Source organism: Micropterus dolomieu, linkage group LG07, assembly GCF_021292245.1.
Source record: "Micropterus dolomieu isolate WLL.071019.BEF.003 ecotype Adirondacks linkage group LG07, ASM2129224v1, whole genome shotgun sequence".
Taxonomy (NCBI): domain Eukaryota; kingdom Metazoa; phylum Chordata; class Actinopteri; order Centrarchiformes; family Centrarchidae; genus Micropterus; species Micropterus dolomieu.
In genome coordinates, this window is record NC_060156.1 from 1,395,351 (window position 1) to 1,419,376 (window position 24,026).

Consider the following 24,026-nt stretch of genomic DNA (forward strand, 5'->3'; position numbering starts at 1 on the left):
TTCTCCCTGTGCTCTTCATACTTTTTACATACACCAGGATATTTATAATAACATATCACAGCTGCAGAGAAGTCAGGAGAAAAGCTGCACAGACCTGTTTACCCCACCTGATTGTTTTAATCAGCTTTTCCTGTTTGAGTGCATATGATGTACTTCTACTGCGACTGGAAACTGAATTTCCCAAAACTTTACGTTTAATAATGACATTGCAAATACTAATGTATCATCCTCTCTTCAATCCAATCATATATGGACTAAAAATGAAAGAAATTTATAAACACCTGAAGAGGTTGTTCTGCAAAATGGCCTGATGTTTATAAAACTAATAACTGTGGTACACTGACTGTTTTGTGTCATAAAAAAGGAGAGCTGTGATTTCTCTGGACATTGAAAGACAATGAATGTAAAAGTCTGTTTCTAAAACACTGAAGCACAGCATTTTCCACTTCAACAATGTAATGATAAGTACCTAGCAATTTACAACGGTTTCAATAAAATCACAAGTTGAATTATGAATTTCCAATATGTTGTTAGTTAATTGCAGCTTAACAGAATCCTGTTACCCATGACGACATGATCATTGTCTCGATATCAGATGTTGAGTGTATTGTTAGTTTATATGGCCATAAAATGTTGTTAACATGTTACTATTTAAAATGAACATCCTGGAAAGCAATATCATGCCCACGTTTCAAATTTGGTAGTGCAAGTGAAGTTGTAGTTTTGTCTATTTACTATTATTTTATTGTAAAAATAAATAACTAAAATAACTCTTGTTGCTGTGAAATGATTATTTTACATAAACTCTTTCAGCTCTTCTTGGCTCCCCTAAAATATGCAGCTCAGCAATAGTATGACGGACACACACAGACCACATAACCTCTATTACCAACAATAAAACAATAAAAGCATTAGTTCTAGTACTTTTTGAATCCTGCAGAATGTATATTCGTGGAAAGAAAAAATAAATGATCAAAAGACAAAAAAAGGAAAGAACGAAATACAGAGAGAAAGGGAGGAAGTAAGGAAGGAGCAAAGATGAAAATAAGTTTTCAGCACTCCAGAGAGCTTTCCAACTCTCACACATTAAGGAAATACTGTTTTCACCATGTTTTCACCAAGACTACGGAATGTGCTGCAATGTTTGTGTTTCGATGTTTGATCCACATCCATCAACCTACGGACGCTCTTGCAATTCCCCACTGTCTCCAGGCAGAGGACATTTAGGGGAATCACGTTTTCTGACGGCTCTTTCAGAGCTGCGTCAAGCACGCTACAGACTTTTAGTGTCGTTCAGTTTTTCAAAGTAAAAGCTCAGTTTAAATCCAATACGGCATTACAGTAAACAAAACTACTAAAGAGGAAGTAAGTTAAGTAAGTAAAGTTTATTTGTATAGCTCCTTTCACAGATAAAAATCACAAAGTGCTTCACAGTAAAATGTAATACAATACTACAAAGTAAAATACAATGTATAAGAAAATATTTAAATACAGAGGGAAAAGATAGAAACGAAAACCATAAAACTTTTTTTTTTTTAAACCCACGTGTACCAAATATTTGCTGGTTGAATAGCAGCATCTTCAGTTGCTTTTTAAAAGAATCAAAAGAATTCAGAAAGAATAGAAAGGTAGGCAAAGCATTCCACAGCCTAGGTGCCACCGCTTGGAATGAACGATCCCCTCTGGTTTTAAAATAAGTAGGGAACCACTAACAACCTCTGACCTGATGACCTCAAACTACGGGTCGGAGTATGAAACTGTATCAACTCAGAGATGTAGGGAGGAACTTGACCGTGCAGGGCTCTAAAAGTAAGGACCAGGAAGTGATTCTGTGAGCAACTGTTGCTGTCATGGGGAGGGGACTCTCTCATTTCCTGGTATTCACATCTAGATGTGTTTACCAACTCACGTATCACCTTTCGTTTGAACACACCCCTTTTTCAAGTGAGCAAAACTATTGGAACATGTGACTGCCAGATGTTTCTTGTTGCCCAGCTGTTGCCTTTTAGGTTGATTGTCCAAACATGACTAGTCTCAGTTTTCATCCTTGGTTCAAACCTATAAAGACTGCATTTCCTGTTAAAGAGGATAAACCAACATGAAGAGCAGAGAGCTGTCTATGGGAGAAAAGCAAGCCGCTGTCAAGCTGAGAAAAGAAGGAAAATCGAGCAGAGCCATTGGACAAACACTGGGCAGAGCAAGCACAACAATTTGTAACGTCCTGAAAAAGACAGAAACTACTGGTGTACTGAGCAACAGACGTCCAACAGGTCGGCCAAGGAAAACAACAGTAGTTGATGACAGAAATATGTTGAGAGCTGTGAAGAAAACGCCCAAAACATCAGGAAGTGACATCAGCAACGACCTCCACAGTGCAGGGTGAAGGTATCACAATCCACTGTTGGAAGAAGACAGAGAGCAGAAACATAGAGGCCACACCACAAGATGCAAACCGCTCATCAGCAGGAAGAATCGCAAAGGGAAGATTGACATTAGCAAAGAAGTACAGAGATGAGCCGCAAAAAAGTTCTGGAACACGATCTGATGGACTGATGAGATCAAGATTAATCTCTAGCAAAGTGATGGAGAAAGAAAGGAACTCCTTATGATCATGTCATGTCATGGCTGCTTCTGGATCAGGCTCATTAATATTTATTGATGATGTAACTGATGATGTTAGCAGCAGAATGAATTCAGAAGTGGACAGAAACATTTTGTCTGCCAGTTTACGCATTGAAACTAATGGGGAGGAAGTTTATCCTGCAGCAGGACAATGAGCCAAAGCACACTGCCAACAAAACAAAGGACTTCATCAGGGGGAAAAAGGTTTTAGACTGGCCAAGTTAATCAGCTGAACTTAACCCAACAGAGCTGCATTTCACCTCTTTAAGAGGAGACTGAAGGGAGAAACACCCCGAAACAAACAAGAACTGAAGGAAGCTGCGGTAAAAGGCTGGAATAGCATCACAAATGAAGAATGCAGCAGTTTGGTGATGTCGATGGGTCGCAGGCTTGAGGCAGTTATAGTAAGCAAATATAAAACGTTATTTACTTTAAGTAAATTGTTCCATAACTTTTGCTCACCTCAGAATGCTGTGGTCTGATACAAACTGTGGTATGTTCTGAGTTTAACATATCTAGATGTGAATAGCAGGAAATACAAGCTGACTTTCTGAACTCTTGTCTCATCTTTTGATCTTAAACCCAAATGTCTTCAGTGAACAACAAAAACAAAAGATTTTGCCTTACTGTTATAATACTGTTGGAGGGGACTGTAACTGCGATCACTAGAACCCACCTATGCAGGAACATCTGAACAATGTGCCCATTAAACAGCAGTAACTCTAAAGTAGTGCAAAGCTTTATAATTCAGAGGCAGTAATATATCCAATTACTCTCAAATAACAGTAACTAGTAATCTATAATTATTACTATATTTTGGAAGTAATTTGCCCAACACTGCATGGTAATGTGTCCAAAACTTTGTTTTATGACCAAATACCTGCAGAACTACTGATGTTCTCTCAGCTGTGTTCACTGCTAATAAACTAGCGCGCTAATGTGTTAAAGCAAACTTTAAATTATTAAATTGTTTTATCATTTTATTTTGTTGATCTTATTCTGATTGTATTTTATCTTGTGTTTTATTACATGAATTCTGTATTTTATGGTTTATTCTATTTAATTTCAGTGCATTTTCTAAAGTGTATTGGGACTGGAGCCCGACCGATTTAACGTTTTGCAGATATTATCCGTCGATATAAGCTACTTGCAGATATATTTATATATATTTATTAGATTAATTAAACAGCAGCGTTTCCTCTGGGTCACTGTATGTCATGTGGCAGATTATATGTAAGGTAATAACTAATGCATGACATATATATATATATATATATATATATATATATATATACACACACACACACACACACACACACGCCCAGTTTATCATTATTATTATAGCAATGACATTAGATATGATATATGGTATTATTCATAGCATTAATAGAGGTAGTAGTAGATGGGTAATTTTATAGTTTCTGTTTTCCTGGCCTCCACAATACACTATTTACTTCAGTGTTTATTCGTAGTAGTACTCTATAAAAAACATAATGTATTTGCCTGTTATTCATCAAAACCTTGATATATTTTGTTGTGCTTTAGTTCAAAGTACTATTTATAAGAATAAAAAAGTTTATTTTTATACTGCATGTCAGGGTATCGTGTTGAGGTCTCAACATAACAACATTTTAGGGATAATCTTTGTTTATGTCATGCGTTTCTTAAAATAAAGGGAAAAAAAACAATATCGGCCGATATATCTGCTATCGGATTTTAAAAATCTCAAATATCGAATTCAGTATCGGACTTTAAAATCCCATATCGGTCGGGCTGTAATTGGGACCATGTCTTTGATTTTGCACTTAAATAAAACTTGAGTTTAAACTGCTCTGATGGACATGGTGCACCTGCTAAACATCAGCATGTCGTCTCATCTCATCTTTATGAAAACCTTTAGTTACGTTAATAGACAGATTTCTGTCTGTCAGGGTCAGTGACCCTCAGCTGCTTGTTTATCCGGCAGCAGCTTTCTCTTCTGGTTCACTCTCAGAGCGCCGTTTCCAGAGAAGAAGCAGTGAAAAGCCGCCGTCAGAGAGCAGCTGGTGAACACAGTGGAGCGTTTGGTCACCAGTTCAACACGTCGACTTAACAAGTGAAGGGATGTTCATGTTGTGTTCACTGCTTGTTTCTGCAGGAAATCTAATATCGGTGTAACAATTGTAAAGCATCAGCTACACGCCAAGATTTTAACAACAAAATAAGTGCAGCTCTGTCTGAATGTGATAAATCTGACATGACCTGCAAACTGAGCAGAGGAAACAGGAAACTAACCTGACCAGGTGATGTAGAATTAATTAAACCTTTATGAAACTGGACCCCCCCCCAACATCGTCGATGTAGAAAATGGCTGACATAAACGTTGGATCACTGCACATCACTGCTCATTAGCACTGAGGCTGCGACTTCTGTTTTTGTTCAGCCGTTTTATACAAACCCACACAGAAAGCTGCTGTCCAACAACAACAGTCTGTGAAATCAGCGCCAGGACGTAACGCTGCAGCTCTCCGGTGTTTGACTGCTTCACACTGTTGATCACAAACAGCTGTTTGTGATCAAAGCGAGATGAAGAAGATCAATAATTGTGCAGGTTCCTGAATGATTCGCTTGAACCTGATATTGGGATTCCCAGCAGGTGATCAGCAGACACACACTCTAAGAGGCTGCCCATGATTTCAGATTAACATGTTTGATTACAGTGACTGTCTTTTTATTTCATCATCATGTAGCTATAGACCGATCAATCAGGCCGATATCAAGCGTTTTGAGATTATCGGTCGATAGCTACGTTCACGAGGCCGATAATCAGAAAGTGTCTGCGGTAGGGCAGTGACAAGAGCGATCTAACCAGATTAAACAGTGACGATATTACTCATCAGGTTATCAGAGCTGCCGAAGGCAACGTGTGGATTTGTGCCTGATCACAAGTGTCTCATCCAATCATGCAGTCCCAAACGGTTCGGTGTCTGTCAGACGGTCTGAAGGGGAAACTACCTCATCAGAAGAGCAATAACGTAATGCACAGCAGAGTAAAGGGCAGGTACACTTTAAAAACTATTCTGAATTCTCATTAAATGATGACATTTGTCTCATAATATTCTTCTTTTCTCTGCACCTGCCAGAAAACCCAGATCTGTGGGAGAGATTCTGAACGTGCAGAAAGTTTTGAACACGAGCAGAAAAGCTGCAGAAACACAGGAGCTGTTAAAATCCAGGAATTTCTAACTGAATTAAAATGAATTAATTTCTCATGGAGGTGAAAAGGAGCCACAGTCACATTTAAAGAGGTCACTTCCCCAAACAGAGACACAAAGAGGAGGGAAGGCTGAACCAGGACTCAGCAGATATTAAATAAGCTGATCTACAGGAGATCTGAGAGCTGCTCTGACTTACAGGTTTAGAGTTTGAATTGTCACCTGCAGCCTCAATTTTCTGTTTTCCTTTACATAAATAAAAACATTTCCACCATAAACTGGTGCAGCTATTGGGTCCTCTTACATGGAAGTCGCCATGTTTCTACAGTTCTACAACTGCTCTACACCCACTTCACTTCCATCTGAAACAACATGTTACTGCCTGAGATAACATGTAGATTGGACTGGACCCTGCAGGAATAATGGGATTATACGGGACTTTTCTTTGTTTTGATGTCAGTGTTAAAGCCATCGGCCGCCCTGCTCTCTAAATATCGCCCGCCGGCCTTTCAAAAACCCGTATCTTTTGACCAATAGTTGTGTCCACGACTAGATTTGTCAGCAACAGCCCCCTGAAGCGTGTTACAGCCTGCTGTTCCTCTGCAAACTGTCTTCTCACCTTTCAGTCTCTCCGCTAACAGCGCCGCCTCGTGTTCAGAGTAGTGCACGACGGGGGGAGGAGACGGCGGCCGCAGCAGGTTTTCGTGGACCTTGCGGCGGTGTCTTTCCTCTCTGGCCAGTAAGCGCTGTTTACACTCCCATTCGTACAGGTCGTCTCTGGCCTGGGCGAAGTCCACGTGGATCCTCCCAGAGTCCTTCTTGTCAGTGCTGGATCCGATACGCATCCGATACCCTGGGAGGAGAGGAAACAGCGGCGATGTAGGAACGTAACCAGCAGCAACTTGACACTGAGTCGGTCAGTGCATTTACAGACACTCAGAGAACCAGGTACCTTCCAACAGATGGCTGCGTGTGACGGCTCACCTGACAGGTAAATGGCCTTGTCCACCATGAACTCCTCGCTGAAGCGGATGTGGCAGAAGTTCTTCTTGCTCTTGCGAATGGCGATGATCTCCCCGCACTGGTCGAACACCTCCCTGATGATTTCCTCCGTGGCGTTCTCCGGCAAGCCACCGACAAACACCGTCTTACAGCCGGGGGGGCGTTCCCGTGTCGATGGAGGGGGCAGGTCTGAAGAACAACAATATCTTCATCATCATAATTGTTGCTGTCAAGAGTAAACGGTTAAATCTTTCTTCATATAAAGAACCTCGTGTCTGAAATGTACATCTGATCTCTGTGTATGAAACGCAGGGTGAGGTTCTTACTGGGGTTCTGGGGGAACAGAGTGCAGCTCTTGCAGTGGATGATCTCCTTGATGACGGGCATGTCGGGGGGTACGGGCGGGGGAGGGACCAGGCCGATGCCCGCCATCATGGGGTTTATGGGTGCGATGAGGCCCAGCCCGGGGTCGAACCTCTGGATGCACAGAGAGTCTGCAGGACACAACGACACAACAGGGAACACGGTGAAGCCCTCGTGAGATAAATCATAGAAACACCTGGCAGAATAATGAACTACATCCACCACAGCTGAACCAACACAATCTTATCCCAACTCGTCACATTCGGACGCTTGGTCGGGACCCCTTTAGCGTTGTCATTGCACGTGTAGAGCTTGGCAGTCTAGTTAACAAGGATAAATATGCCAAGTTTAGTTAGGCTTTCAAAATGAAACTAGTGGTTAATGTTGAAGTTTGGTTAGGTTTAGGGAAACATCGTGTTTTGGGTTTAAATAACTACGTTACGTACTAAAAACAATCCTCCTTACTTGGACTTTTCTGTTGTTTATATACTACACCTAGTTTTTGTGTTTATAAATGACACTACATGGCTTCCCAATGCATAAAAAAATAACGCCAAGGGGTCTTGGCCATGCGACCATATGTGGCACATGATAATAAACTGGACACTGAGGCTAAATTACACACGTTTGAAACACAGATCAACATCCACGCTTGTGACAATAAAATGCAAATGTAAATTTACAAGTGACAGTGATTACCCACACAGAGTACTATTACTCAGTATATTTACCCTGCACTTAAGTACAACTGTAAGGTACTTGTACCCAATGTTGGGCAGTAGTGTTGCTACAAGTAGCGCCGTTACTAGTTTAACTACGTTTCTCAGTAGCGAAGCTCTTTTATTGGCCGAGTAGCGCGGTAGCTTCCACACACGCAACATTTTCCCAAGCATTTCTGAAGCTCAGGTCTGAAATAAAACAAGGATCATTGAGTGACGCCACTGACTGACATCACGTACCGATCATTTGCTGCAGGTGAATGAAGACGCGCGATTGAGTTTACGTTCTATTGTGATAGGTGTTGTAACACCCCGTGAGAAGGATCAGGGTCCAGCCTGGACAGCTCTTCCTCTAGTGAGGAGGAAACTTTGATATGTACAGGCAGAAACCTGTTTCTCTTAAATTTAAATTCGCTTTACTGGCATTAATGTTAACAGAACATTGTTGCCAAAGCTTCTCTCTCTCTCTGGCCTGAACGTTTAGGTTGCTGCCAGAGCACAAATTCACACATAAACTAAAAACAGTGACATTATAAAAACTACAGATCAAACTCAAAACACAAAATATGTTACATAGATTATATCTCTGACTTAACAAGTAGTAGAATTTTTCAAAGGAAGAATCATTAAAATAAACAATAATCCGAATAATAATCTTTTTACAGTAACTTTATCCAAATAACATTGTTTCCAAACACTCTGTTTAGAGGAGGTTTTCCTCTTTTGCTACTGTGGTTGGTTCAATATAAACTATACTGTGTATATATACAGACTAAAATCTTAAATTAAAAGCAGCTTAGAAGAAGCTTCATTTAACATAGAGTAGCTGGTAGCTTAGCTCACTACATTTTCCGAGTAGCTTGCCACATTAGGTGTCAGGTGATCATTACACACAAACATGGGAAGAAAAGCATATTAGCCTCACACAAACAAAACAAATTAACATGTTAATATTTTTTAATCAATGATATGTTGATCGACATGTTGTCGTCGTTTTAATTTGCTGGATCAAATTGTTGACAGAAAATTCGCAGGCTGCTTTCTAATGCCAGTCAAGCCAAGAAAAGGAAAAAGGAAAACCGCACAACTGAAAGAAATAAAGCATCACAATCTGGAAGAAACTGATAAGAGAAAGAGAAACAGGGACGGGAAAAAGAGTAAAACAGTGCTGTGAGTGTGATAATGGAAGGCAGAGGAGAAAAGAGAAGCTTGGTGAGGAGGAGAAAACGTCTCCAGGACAAACAGAAAGTGAGGAAGATAAACAGCGAGAGGACGGAGGCGACAGGAACAATGTTTCAGCTGTCTGCAGGGTGGAGGAGGGCGGTGCAGCGTCGCACGTTCATATCTTCTGCAATAACAAGGCGGCGGGAGGAACAACGCGTCAGCAGAAACCCCGCCGCCGCCCACATGGGAAGATAAAGTGATTCAAATTACAGGCGAGGGAAGCTGTCACACACGGAAAGGACAAACGTCCCTTACAGTAATGTAACAGAAATAAATGCTTTTGTTGCCGCTCGGCGTGGAGGACTGATAGACCGCACCATTGATTCAGGGTGAAAGCTTTTCCTCCTGCTGGTCTGAACAGGCGGCAAACAGCAAGGCTTCACCTGAAGCAATCATCTGCACGCAGGAAGTGAGGCGCTTTACATTCACACTGTGTTTAGAATAAAGAGAAAAAGAAGAACAAGATGCAACCCTGAGCTTCAGAGGACCTACATTGTACATCCAGGTCATCCAAGGAAGGTTCAAATCAAGGGCAACTGGACTCGGTTTAAGATTCTTATCCAAGAGGCTTCTTCTGTTCTCACTGACTGGCAGGGAGTCCCAGGTCGTTATCAAGGTGATGATACCGCCTGGTTCGTTAGTGCTTCAGATGTAGGTAAACCACTGAGTCTTCAGTTTACCTACATCTCAACACTACGGGTCAAAAGTTTTATAACGACCGCCATGTTTGTAGTTTGTATTTAAATTTAAGCAGCAAAAGTTAAAACAACGTTTACGTCACCAAAACAGAGATTTTCAGATCTAAAATTAACAATTAAATGAAGGAGTTTTGTTCATTATTTCACTGTAGCATCAACCGATGATGCTCCGTCTGCCTTCATTAATATTATATATAATATATAGAAAATGTAGTACAAATAAAGCTTCTCAGGGTGTATTAACAGGTTGTTCCAAGGTGTTTACTGTAGAAATGTGGTTCATTTTTTCCCACTGTTTAGGCCAGAAAACAGAGAAATAATAAAGATTTCAGAGATTTACGCGTATCAAGTTAACAGCTTTATGTTATTCTGCAGAAGTGGAAGAATATGCATGTGCATATTTTGGACACGGAGGACAGATGGTTCGAAAGAGGATGACAACAGTATAGAAAGACCATCTCTCAACAGGGTGCGACGGTCGTGGGCAATAGGCGGCTAGATTGCTTTGATAGCAGAAAAATAAAAAACTTGATAGCGGCTGGTGCTGAAAAAGATCTCACGCAATCACTTCGTCTTAAGTGACTGTGCCTCCAAAATAAAATTGCAAGAACATTTTTTGAAGCAATGCGTCATGTTGAGTTAATTGAAAGCTTTTACTTTGAAAAATTCTTAAGGACATTCGAAAGAGTCTCTCACTTACTTGACAAAGCCGTCAGTAAAAGGTGTGATTGGTTTCCCCTGAATTTCCTCAGGGACGCACACGCTTTATTGCGAGCATGTGAAAAAGTGTTCCTATAGGCTAATCAATTTGTTTGACAAGGGAGGAAAAAAAAAGTCAGCTGGATTTTGGGATCGATCACACAACTCCTCCGACGGGAGTCCCGCACTCTACCCACTGAGCTAAATGTGCAACTAAACCATCCCTAAACTACAAAATAGGTCGACTGTCAAATGTCCAAAACAACATGGCCGTTGGAAAGTCCAACGGCACGTGAGCATTTTTACAGCGACAAGCTTAGTGGAGGTTATGTAAATCGCGTGGCATTTAACGAGGGGAAAACTAAAACAGACTTGTAGTTTGGTTAGGTTTTGGTACAGAACTACTTTGTAGTACTTTGTACTTTGCTACAAGTAGGTAAAGTGCGGTAATGCTTTCTAACTCTAACTAAAACTAAAATAACTCAACATTTGCGTGGTTTCACATGGGACTTGAATGCCGTTCTCCTTTGTGAAAGTCCTGGGTTTGACCATCCACCACCCCATCCGGCCTCCTTATGTGGAGTTTGTCGCTATTTATAATACGTTCTGCTACCGCCGTACGGCCAAACAGTAAACATGGTCGTAATAGGCTGGGGCTGCAACTAATGACTATTTTTGTAGTCGACTAATCTGTAAATTATTTATTTGATTAGTCGACTAGTCACGATTATTTTTGTCAACCCCTAACCCTAATTAAACCATTTAACTAATTAAATATCTTTCAAGTGAATTACTGATCTCCAACACGCAGCCTAACGAGCTTACGTTACCATTAAGTGAACGAGGTTTACTATTCAGAATGAACACCAGTATCAACGCCAGGGGGAAACCAGGGAAGAAGACAAGACAGCGTAGGCTCCTCCTATAATTTACTGATTTATACTAACTTTAAAACTTTTAACTGTTCAACAAAGATTTTTGCTTTGGCACTATATAAAATAAAAGCAAATTAAAAGCAAGTACTGTAACCACAACTTTACACTAACAATGTCTGTTTAGAACAATAAAGCAACAGGCACCTTTCATACTGCTGTAGTTTATTTTTCAAAAGTGCTTATAGGTTTTATAAGTTCAGAATGTTCTGTAGGCGACATCACAAACCAGATGTTCCTTGATGTTCTTTAAACCATTACTCAATATTCATAAGTTTATTAAAGCTGGGTCTCCGACATTGCCAGCGTTGTGTTGGACAGATTTGTGCTGCGAGACGCTACGGCGCTGATCTGCAATCAAATACAATTTAAATAGGCCTAGTAAAATAAAATAAATAATGGTGACTGGCATCAACCTCGCGGGCGCTTGTGGAGCTTCTCAACCCGAAAACGTTTAAGCACATTTTCGTAAAACTGCCAATATTAAAATTCTAAACAGTTAATTTCTCGACTCAAAAGTGTATTTAGTGAAAAGCCGTTCTGCTGTTCGCCTCTTTCTCCGTTACTTTCCGCTTCTCGGATGAAAGCTTCTTCTTCGTGATTAGTCTTACAGTCGAGCAGTCATGGCAGGCAGTGGAAGCAACACTGCCACCAGCACTTCCTGTAGTGCACTGCAGTTAGAAATAAACAACTAGAAATGTTCCCAATATGAAGATTGCTATGTCTCCCTTAAACGGCATCTATGTAACGATGCGTCGACAATGAAATTTTCCGTCGACAAATTGTTATAGTCGTTGCCGTCGATTACTCCCACTAATGGTTTCAGCCCGATAATAGGTGGTGTAATAATCAACCTAGTGTTTCAGCATCTGCCTACAGGCTCAGAGATTATGGCCCGGGTTATACTAGGTGACCAACCACGCTGCGAGGCTGATTACAGTCTGATTATAGTATCGTCAACTTTTAGTGTTAGTGTATGCTGATGACATGGCCCTGGTTGCCTGCCTGCAGGATGTCAGCAGCCCTTCCTGCTCTCATCACATCGACCTTCTTGCCACCTGGTTTGACGGCAGCTTCCTTGATCTTAATGTTAGTAAAACAAAGACGATGTGTTTCTGGGAGGTAAGATCAGAGCAGGCAGCACAGTTTTCAAGTCAGTTATCATGAAAGGGCAGGAAGTGGAGGAAACTTAGGAGCTTCAACGCAGCAAACACACCCTGGCCTCCTGGTATGGGAACCTCTCAGTTAGACCCCAGGCCAGCAAGATCATTGGAGAAAAACAACTGCAACTCCAGAACTTAATGTTGGTATATAACAAAATAAAAAGGCAACCCAGGTCTACAATGACCCCACCCACCGCCTTCACTCATGAATCCAGCAGTTGCCATCTGGCAGGAGACTCCAGGTCTCACTCGCCAGGAAAAATGGGTACAAGAAATCATTTTTGCTCTGTAAATTTAATGCACAATAAAATTGTCTTTCTTATCTTCTTTAGATACATACACAAGCTCCATGAATACATGTTTCCAAGATATTCTTTGAGCAGAGTTTTGTTTGGCCAAAAGAAAAAAGCTCCACACCCTCTTTGTTAGAGATCATCAGGTTTATAAAAAACACTTGCAGAGATAATCTACCATAAATCTGAGCATGTGCGGCCTCGCTGCATTCAGAGATTCTTCAGGAAAACTCATTAAAGCGCTGTCTGCGATAACCCCGACAGGTAAATTACACATCGCGGTGCCACACATTCATCATAATCACACACGGCTGCTTTTGCTCGCAGCTTTTTTTCCCAGAGCCAAAGTGACTGGAGCCAGGTTCGCTTCTCTGGCTCCGAGCTCGGCTGCCGCTGCCAGAGAGAGAGGAAGAGGAAACCCTCTCAGGGAGGAGAAGAATGGAAACCACAGCCAAGACGGCGAGAGAGGGAGGCTGACAAAGACGAGCAGCATCTATGCCTTTAATTAGGGTTATCTTGTGTTTTCCACCAGAATCACTGAGACACAAGAGCTGAGAGACATGTGGCTGTGATTACCCTCAAGGTGAGACACACCCAGAAATACAGTTCAAACTGGTCCTGAATCACAATCCAACCCTGAACCCAGCGGTGGAACAAGTACTCTGATCCTTTACTTAAGTAGAAATACCAAAAACTAAAAATACAGAAATATTATCAGTGAAATGTACTTCAAAGTATCAAAAGTAAAAGTACTCATTCTGCAGAAGGGCTCCTCACACATCATCATATCATATAAATGTGTGTTTTTTAAACAAATTAACATAAACGTAGTGGAGTAAAAAGTACAAAGAAGAAGCAGTAGAAAGGAGCATGAAATATAAATGCTCAAATAAAGCACAAGTATCTCAAAAGTGTGCTTAACTTTGGTATTTTTACACCTGGACCGTATTTTCCCATGTAATTATTCGTCCTTGCGCCTTGTCAAAGTACATTCACTAAAGAGCTTGTTTTTGCCGCTCACAGGCTCATCTTGTTATTATAAGTGTCTGTTATCATAATGGAAAGGATCCCTGCAGAGAGAGACCTTTTTGTTAAATAGTGAGATCCTTTTTGTTTAACCAGGAACAGGCTCTGTATATCGCTCTCACTGAAACCACCAGACTCCACTGACAAAAACAGTAATTTTACTTCTCTGGTCTACTGTAGTTTGTTATTGTGTCTGACTTTGGTGTTTTTAACCCTGTAAAACACACACAGTAACACAAACAAACAGACACAACAAAGTCAAAAAACAACACACGCAAGCTAACCGAGCGAGGTAGCGGCAGACCAGCAACTCCCACGTTCTGTCAGGTAAAATGACTGTTTTTATCAATGGAGTCTGGTGACCAAAAGCAATGTAGCGACTGTTACAAAGGGTCTCACTCTTTTGTTCCAGTTAGTCACATAAACACGGGAAATAGTGTCTTTCTGTAGAGTTTTATTAAAGTAATGCTTCTGTACACATTAGTGTAGCGAGTGAGCGCGCTGCAGTCTGCAGGGCTGCAAGGTAAAATTACTGATCAGATACCGACGTTACCCTTTAAGTATTTTAGTTTATGTTCCACACTACTACGTTTTCAAATGAAAACTGAGACCTTTTGCTACGTTTGCTCCTCCTGTCCAGACTAAAATGGTGAAAACGAAACGAACCGGCGCGTGCCCAGGGTACCTGAACGGTCACTAGATGTGCGTTTTCAGTCGTTTTAATATAGACGGAGAGCTAAAACGCTGCTGTGGACGGAGATCGTATTCGTTTTAATTCTCCGTTTGTAAACTAAAACTCTCCACCACTGGACCTCATATTTAACAGCTTTGGCTGTAAAAACAAACATGTTTTTGTGGTTTGGGCGAGCTGACCCTGTAACACAAACACACACCAGAGTCTGTTGTTTCTCTTCTACATGTTCCCAGTTCAAAGAGGGAGGAGAGCTGCAGTCGCTGCCAAGGGTGGAGTCTGATCAGCATCACATCATCGCTGCGCCGATCATCATTTTAATATGTCGACAGATGAACGAGGTCGCCGTCCGTCCCTCCTCACAGCGCCTCTCTCTCCTCGCTTCAGTTAAATCCGTGCATTCAATTATTCTGGGCTTAACACACACCCACACAAACACACACACACACAAAAAACCTCCTGCTCAACAAATCTCCCCGCATGCTCATTTAATAAACCCCCACAATGCAGCACTCACACGTACAAAGACAAACCCCCGGGCCTTTATATACTAGAAAGAGACACAAGCAGGAAGCTCCGATAAATCCCCCACGTCTCACAAAAACAATTCCACAAATAGATTCCAAGGTGAAACGGGAAATGAAAAGTGAACAGGCAGAGCTTAGTGTAGTTTTTGTCCAAATGACAAAGCGAGACCGTGCAGCGAGGACAGCCATGCAGGCCTGAGCAGAATACCATTTTCCTGCCACTATGACCATTGCTACTGCTAGAACGGTCTTACTTGCGTAACCCTAACTAAAATCAGCCTTTTCCCAATTGGGGACACGTCTTTAGTCTGATTGGACGAGCCGTCCCCCAATCAACCGGTCTTTAGTCTGAAATGTGTCCCCGAAGCCACACACACAAGCTGTTAAGTGTGTCTTTCCAGGAATTAATCTATCACGTCAAAAGCTGAAACTCTGAGACAGAATCTTTTCTCCGCTTCTTATAAATATGCATGAGGTCTGATTCAGCCTCTGCAGCCGGGCTGCCGCACACACGCTTCATCCGTCACCCTCATTTATCAGACTTCACACAGCTCCCTTTGAGACACTCAAGGTGTTACACTACTTCAAAACACCTGCAGTACAACTACCTGACACCTGGAGTCCATCTTTAAGTGAAGTTGAGACCTCGGGGCCTCCGTAGTTTTCTCTCAACAGTTAGAGACTGATTGAGGAGGGTACCTGAGACCAGCTGCTGTCCGCTGATGCCCACAGGCATGATGCCCAGGTTGTTCATGGCCGTGGCCCAGGCTCCAGGACCGCTGACGGGGACGCTCAGGTGGTTCTGCTCAGCACCCGGACCGCCTACGCCATCAGCTGCTGGACGGGAAACGAGCAAACGCACATCAGAGACGAACACGACGAGCAGTGAGCTGTACCGAGGAGCGGGTTCGGTTTCCTACCTCCGGCCATAGCAGGTCGTCTCTTCGCTCCTCCCTCGGCAGGCCGCTCATCAGATCCTTCCTCTGGCTGGCGGGGGGGCGGGGGGGCCGATCGATGGACGGGCCAACAGACGGGTTCATCCAGTCAGAGCCGCGATCGCAGTCCACCTGTGGATGGATGGAAACAGGGAAAGTAAAAGTGATGACGAGTCAGAAAAACATCCTGGGGAGTCAAGAGGTGAAAGATCTCAACGCTAAGATCCAAGTTCAGTTTCCCAGCTTCAAACAAAACGCACACAGCCTCACTATCTTCACTCACGTACCGTATTCCCTAACCCTGAACCCAAGTCCTAACCCTCAAACAGCCCCTTAAACTTATGGATTCCAGCGTTTTGGTCCCTACAAGGCTGGTGGGACCCCAGAAGTATAGTGGACTCCTGGTTTTTGACCCCACAAATACAGTAAAAGCCCCCCGCCACACACACACACCTCCCGATCATTAGTGGTTCCCGCCCGGCCGCTGAGCCGAGCTGTCGAAGCCACATGGAAAACATCAGAGCAGCAGCCTGACAGCACAACAAATCCCTCAGTTCTGTCTGACAGGCCACGATCCAGCTGCGAGTGTCCATCATTACTGCAGCAGAGGTCGGGCCGGGTCGCCCCTAAAGTGGCCTAATTCCGATCCGAAGGATGAATCGCAACAGCTCTAGAGCCTCTAACGTATTTAAATGCAGAAGGCGAAGAGGTTTTTCTTTGATGTGCAGCAGCTCCAGAAAGTCAGAGCAGCAGAACGTGTTGTTTCAGAGACCGGTGGGTTTTTATTTCGGGGGGGACTGAACGCTTTGACTCAGATGTGGCGGTGATACATGCAGGGGTTAAAGGTTTGCCCTGCCTCTCGCCTAATGCTGTAGCGACCCACAGCAGGATCACTCCAGAGGAGGGATGGACCGATTAACCCGGATGGTCTCTGGTGGACCAGCTGTGTAAGTTCTCCTGACACCACACGTTCAGTTACTACGACTTAGTTTGTAACCACATCAGCTACTAAAACTGGACACGCGGCGATTACTCGGGTCAGAACCTCACATGCAGCATAACTAAGGCAGGAGACCGATCAACGATCATTAGCTTTCAGGCAGGCTTGAGCCACTTGGCACTTTGTAGTAAAGCTAGATTAATACTGAAATACTGGATTAATAAATAAAAGCTCTGCTGGATTACTGTGGGGCAAAAAGTGTCACTGTTAGTGAGTTTAATAATGTGACGTTTCCTGGGGGTTTGTGTCCATGTTTAGTTGTTACGTCCAGTTATTTTAGTGATGCATAAATCACAACTTAGTAATAATTTACGTTATAACGAGGCTTCGTTTGAACTCAACAGAAGAAGAATATTGTTCCATGAATGCAGAATACATGGATGTTCCATCTGCTTTACTGCACTTAGAGCAGCCTGGAAAACGTGGGTGGGGCAGCTGGGGGAGCAACGTCTGGTGGGAATCGGTGCAACAAGCCAAGTTGATTAGCTTCCACCTTCCGAGTGAAATACAAACCGCACCGCTCGATGTGTTCATTACCAGCACCGCAGGTTGAAAGAAGGGAAACATGTCGTTCGGGGAGAGCCGGTGTTCTGCACGCCTGCAGCGCATGGTAACGCTCATTTATGCTGAGAGAAGAGGTGCATGCAAATCTCTGCAGGTGGCCTCCATCATCTGCTCTGCCGAATCATGCATCCACCTCTTAAAGTCCTTTTCAGACACTTTGCTGTGCTCACTGATCACCACATATTTGCTGAAATGCTATTTCTACTATACGTAATAAAATACTGACGATTCCAACCAGTCATAAAATATATACTTCAAATAATTTATCACTATTGATGAACCCCACATACAATATAAGATAGTGGAATATAATAATGAAAACTTTAAATTAAATTTTAAGATTCCAACAGAACTCAAACGTGCGTTTCAATTCCAGGTGCTGTTTTAACATATAACGATGCAGCCATACTGAGAGTTTGTTTATTTAAATAAGGAAAGGGATGTTTTGAGGTTACTTTTGACATTGTCATTGTTGACCTGCTCCTCCTTGATGCCCTTAAGTAGATGGAGGACCTGTGGATGAGTTAGAAGGCGGAGAGGCAGCAGTTTCTCCACCGCAGCGCTTCACATTTTCAATGCACACCATGTGTTTTATCTTTCGTTACTGGAAAGTCAGCCGGAGTATAGATAAATAAATTATTTTTAAGTTGAATTGAACAGACAGGATAATGTAGAACGACGTCGGTGTAATTTAGCTGCGCATTGTTAGTTAGGAAGAAACAACAGGATGAATTTTAAATGTTAATATTTTAAGTGTCTGACATTGTCCTTAACCTGTAACTGCAAACATATTATGTCCTTTATCTTAATAAAAATATTTTAAATTTCATTTTTAGAACACACATTTGGATTTTTCTTTCAAACCCAAATTTTCTGCTTTGAATCTGAAAAACCTCGGGACGAGTTAAATTACTAACTAATCTGTCATATGATCAGGACAGCGACACATGAAACAGTAAACACAACCTGTCATTAAAACAAAATCCCCGCTTTACTTTCTGTGATTGAATACAGTATCTCACAAAAGCAAAAACAATGTTATACAAGCTGCACACTCACTACTTTACACTGGAGCAAAGGGTCATTTCTTCAGATATAAATCAAATATTTACAAAAATGTGAGGGGTGGACTCACTTTTGTGAGATACTGTAACTCCACGAACGTGTGACATGTCCACCTGATATTTCGCGGTTCGTTGAAGCGCTGCGTTCTGTACGTGCTGATGTAGTTTGGCATATCATACTTGTGAAGGCTTGTTGGTACTTTCATCCTGCGTTTCATTCGTACCGACTCTCCCCGAACGCACCACGAAAATTGACGGCACACTCAGCGGCTCAGAGATTAAAAACTGTTTCAACTATACCTCCAATTAACGATTTTATCCTTGGAGATCAAACACAACAGCTGCAGCACAATTACAGTTTTGAGGTTAAAATGTGTCTTCACAGAGCCGTGAAGCGTTCTGCTGTGTAGGAGTTTTACTCGTCAGGAGCAGCCTGAATCTTTTCCCGTCTTTGATGTAGCATTGAAAGTGTAAGTCTGAGCGTTTGGTATGCCGGACACGTCGCTCTCCCTCCGTCAGCCCACTCTGCTCTGCAGCAATCACCATTATTCACATCTGACACCAGGAAACCAGCTGAGCCCCAACAACACGTCCTGCTTTAATTGAGACACGATCATATCAGAGACGTTTCAGTAACGAAGGAACTCCACGTCATGTAGCTCAGGGAGGTTTTTCACAGTTAGAGCCCCAAAAATGTACCTTTTCTTTGTTGGGATGATGAGTTTTAATTATAAATGTGGTGATTGGACAAAACGCTGCAGTTGGTAAACATGTTTGCTGTAGCTGCAGGTCTCTGAGCAGATCGGCTTTGTTTATGTCCCTGGCACAGCGTCAACAACAACAACAACAACAAGCACTGTGTGATGCACTAAAGATGCATGTATGGAAATGAGCAGTCACTTTTTAAAAACACCCCATCGTGGACCTCATCATCCTCTCACTTACATGATGCAGAACCTCCAGGTCGAGCCTTAAACTTGATTCTACCCCGAACCCTAAAACCAGGTCTTGACCCTCAAGCAGCAGAGACCAGGTCCTCACCTCTCTGAAAGGTCCTCACAGAGACAGAAGAACATGAACACACACTCACATCCTGCAGGCAGAATTAGGTCCCTGGCGATACGAGGGGGGGGGGATGAAGCAAAGGCTTATGACAAGCTGAGGAGGCTGCTTCACGCTGCAGCGTCGCAGGAGACTCCAGAGGTTATTTTAAGAAAGATTTATCTTGCAAATAAAAGTGTGGAGCCACGTTAGAGATGGTTCTGTCTGTCTGTCTGCCTGGGAGACTCTTAAAGCTGCCGTCCTCATTCTCAGCTTCATACTTTTTATTCAGGGTTTCGACTAGAAAATGTTTAAAAACACATTATTTTTCACCTCCTGTCGGTTTGTTTCAGCTCCTCTTTTCAGGCAGTTGAGGGCCTGTAACACTGGGGGCATGATTGGCAGCTCCATAGTCGTCATGATCTGCGGAACTAAAGATGATAAATGTTTAAACTACTGGCTAACAATACGCTTGGTGTCTGTAATCAGGTCAAATATCGTGGTCATTTTATCACAGATCAAACTGTCAGATGATGAAGACATTAATAGGAAATAAGCACATGATGTACGCAGGCTGATATTCTTTGTACGGCTGGTGTAGAGATATATTGATATTGCTCCTGTCTCTTTAAGGCCCATCCCCTCCCTGAAAGCCAACTTCTAATTGACCAACTTCCTCGAGCACAGCAGGGGGGCGGGGCCTAGCCGCACAGCGCCGAATCAAGGCGAGACATGGTCGCACTGATTACTGTAGAAAAACACAACTTTAAAACTTTATTCTCTGGTTTAACTGAAACTGGATCAGAACTGATGGAGAAAATACCGTCTGGTTTTGCCTCTGATGTCCTCCGGCTGCTCTGCCTCCAGAGATTATATGTTAGCAGTTACTTTAGCCGCTAACTACTGCTAACAGCAGCTGCCGCTAGCTACTCAGTTAGCCGTGCAGCTAGCCGTCCTGTTGCGCATTCTGCGCGGACTGGAAGCTCGGCGCTCTGGGGGGGTGTTGGTGTTTCCACCTCGAACATCAGCACAGAAGCTTTGGACCGCTGGTTCAGAGCCAGCTGGTAACTGTTAGCAGCAGCTAGCGGTTACTGTAGCGTTAGCAACAAGTAAAGCTATCTGTCCATCAGAAAACTTCATAAAAGAGATTTACATATGAAGGAGGAAACAACGGGGCCTGAGGCTCAGTCAGTTACATGTCCTGAAGTCTTTTTATTCAGCCAGTTTTAGACACCTTTAAATTCATCCTCAGCACTGCACCATGCAGAATAGTATTTCTTTATATCATCTTATAATTTTTGTATATAACGTTTGCTCTTTGTGAGCAGCATGAAGCATCTCATTGTACAACCCTGTGTTGTTAGCTGACAAATGCATCTGCCTTGTTTCTGTGCCAAAACCTGGCAATTAAATGATAAAATTACAAAGAGAAAATGTTGTCAAACCTCTCAGCAAACTGGCAGCTGTGATGATGACGAGGCGAACGGAATATTAATGTTGCATTAAGTTTATTTTATTTGACGTCTGGAACAGAAACAAGTCAAACTATTGTTTCTCCTTTTTTAAAGGCAGACGATCTGTTTGTACCTCGGAGAAAATTCGAAATACATGAAAGTGACAGAATCTCTTGAATCGCTCTGAAGAACAAATCTGTTCGTGCGACTGGCTTTAATTCAGGACTTGTCTGACACGTGAGGTTGTGCTGCACGCCGTCCTCCTGCACGAGCCGGCAGGGAAACAGAGAAATGAGGTTAAAGTACGACGGGATGCTGCAGAGCTGCGACCACCTCCCTCTCTGTGAGCAGCCACACTCTCCTTATCAGGTAAGAGTCATGTGTGTAATGGGCCTCAGCAGACAGATACCTGAAATATAAACAGACACAAACACCTCGAGCGACGTTCTGTCTGCAGAATCTGTCTCTTTGTTCAACTCAGACTTGTTTGTGTCGCCCTGAGTTGTCATTTTGTTGCCCAACTTTCCGTGTAGCGAATGTGTATTTTGTGGATGTAATGTACCATCACAGACTTAAAGACATCCTCATCTGTGATCTGCTCTCTCTCTGCAGCAGCTCACAGTGTTTACAGGCCACACGGCTGCTTCTCATCACCTAAACCTCTTAACCTCCTCCTACTCCTTCTTCTCAGTCGACTTCCTGTTCTCGGGCCATCATATACCGAGGTCATGAGTCCAAACTCACCAAGTGCAACACAACACTTTTTCCACATGGTTTAAAAAGTTGCAAGCAGCAAAACTCACAATTTTAAAGCTCGTGTAGATGAAAAGCCAAGCCAGTAGTCACGGATAAGCACACTTGCAGAACTCCAGACATCATAGCCTAAACCAGGAGACACAACACACTGACATTCACAAGCCAGTGTTTGAAACGTTAGGCCTCGCTGCCTCCATGGTTCAAATTACGGTTGGTTACAGTCACGGGCTAATATTATAGTTCAGTGTTTACTTCTCGCTAGATTTTCAAAAATCAACAAACTACTGAAAACTTTTAAAAACACATTTGCGTACGAATTCGGCTTGTTTGACCAGTTTTTGAAAGCTACGGCGGCCGTGCGGGTTTATGGGTAATGGGCAGCATCAGCATCGATGCTGCCTTCAAAAACGGCCGTTACTGGGGCAGCTTGAAGGCATCTTAGGCGGCAGGAAGAGATCGTTCGAGCCGTTTGGAACAGCACTCGATGCCTCGCTGTCCTGTTAGAGACCTTCTGAGACTGCAGTTTACGTGTTGTATATTACAAGCTTATCATGTCTTTAATGTAAAATAATGTGAACTTTGCATCTAGCGCCATCATCAGGTCAACATGTTAATGTGTCCAACACTTTGGTTAATAGCCAAATACCTGCAGAGCCAAATATCATCCCATCAGCTTTTTTGTGGGAATTAGCAAATGTTAGCATGCTAACATGCTAAACTGTCCCCTCCCTCTCTCTTCTTCTTCTTCTGTTTCTCTGTTCATCCTTTCATCCCCTCCTTCTTCTCAGAGCTGACTGGACGATGCCAAACTCCGCTGAGCATTTCTGCTCACTTTCACGCACCATGAAATATTCACAGCCGAATGCATGTCCTGTTTATTATTCATGAGCTCACTTGACATCGCTGAATCATTCACACACACACGCACACAGAGACACATATATACACACTCATATTTTCATATTAATAAATGCAGAATGAAGGTGGAGGCACGTTCATGGACACATTGGGAGAGCTGGATTTACTTGAGGATGTTTTCTAAGATGCATATCTATAAATCTACACACACACAGGCCTAAAGACACACCAACATGCTGACATCCACATCTGGAGTTCAAGCTGGCATTTGTCACATTCCTCTGCATATATTTACACACATTTACTGAAGCGCTGGTTTACTGCAGGGGTAAACAGGAAGTACAATGTTGCCATGGACTCAGTAAGTTAACCGTAGGCTACTGACTTGAGCCCCTGTTTGTAGGTCTTGCTCTTCTGGTGGCAATAAATCCGGTCCTAATTGGCCTTTAGAGCAAAGTGATTTGGTGCTCCTACAGTTTGAGTTTAATTTGCCGTCTGTTGTAAATAAGGAAAGCTGTACACATTTATTATGATTACATTACGATCAAAAACCAGCAAGTCGCCAACTTTGCTAACATCATGATGCCAAACATCACGTATGTGCAGCAACACAATACAGAGTGAGCAGCTGATAAGTTATTACTGACTCGTCCAACAGAAAGAAGGTCAGCTTGAAGACTCGTGTTGGTGTCGTAAAGCGTTACGCAGATGACTACATAATGTTCATATCAGAACTGTGTGTCTTGCCCCCGACTGGCCAAACAGCAATCACCGCAGCTTTAAAGACAAACAGCTGTGGGTTTTCAGACTAAGGGTCCAAAATAAAGTGTTATCAGCAGCTGAGGATTCTCTTCAAACTCTTCAAAGTGCAACACATATGTTTCTGATGGGATTAAAAAAAGGGCCCATAAATCAGAATAAAAATGTCCTGCTTCTCTGCTCGTTTTAGAAACACAGTGTTCCCGTTCTTTAAAATCTGTTTTTGGACGTTCCACAAATTCCATCTGCATTAAAAGTGTTGATGGAGCATGGCAGCAGTCCCTGATGAAGATCTGTAAAACATTCAGCGTTCAAAGACACCCTGTTTTTTTCCCCCAGCAGACCACAGTGATTACAGATGATCACAGATAAGCCGACCAAGCGTCTCCTTTGGCGTTTATCATTCCTGTTAAACTCCCCATGCATGAGATAGCAAAGGCTT

The 24,026-nt window shown here is 42.6% G+C and overlaps 1 protein-coding gene across 9 annotated transcripts in view; it reads right to left on the reverse strand.

Moving 5' to 3' along the window:
* enox1 (ecto-NOX disulfide-thiol exchanger 1) overlaps positions 1-24,026 on the reverse strand; it is a 155,538-nt gene that overhangs the window by 46,002 nt on the left and 85,510 nt on the right. For 6 of the 9 annotated variants that reach the window (XM_046054004.1, XM_046054006.1, XM_046054005.1 and 3 more), the window contains 5 exons: positions 16,074-16,220; positions 15,853-15,990; positions 7,145-7,312; positions 6,801-7,007; positions 6,436-6,669 (listed from right to left, as the gene is read on the reverse strand). In XM_046054004.1, coding sequence (XP_045909960.1) covers positions 6,436-6,669; positions 6,801-7,007; positions 7,145-7,312; positions 15,853-15,990; positions 16,074-16,083 — 757 coding nt within the window. In that variant the 5' untranslated portion in view covers positions 16,084-16,220. Of the gene's footprint in view, positions 1-6,435; positions 6,670-6,800; positions 7,008-7,144; positions 7,313-15,852; positions 15,991-16,073; positions 16,221-19,661; positions 19,684-20,090; positions 20,189-24,026 lie in introns of those variants that run through there. The other 3 variants (XM_046054001.1, XM_046054008.1, XM_046054009.1) reach the window with 3 other exon arrangements.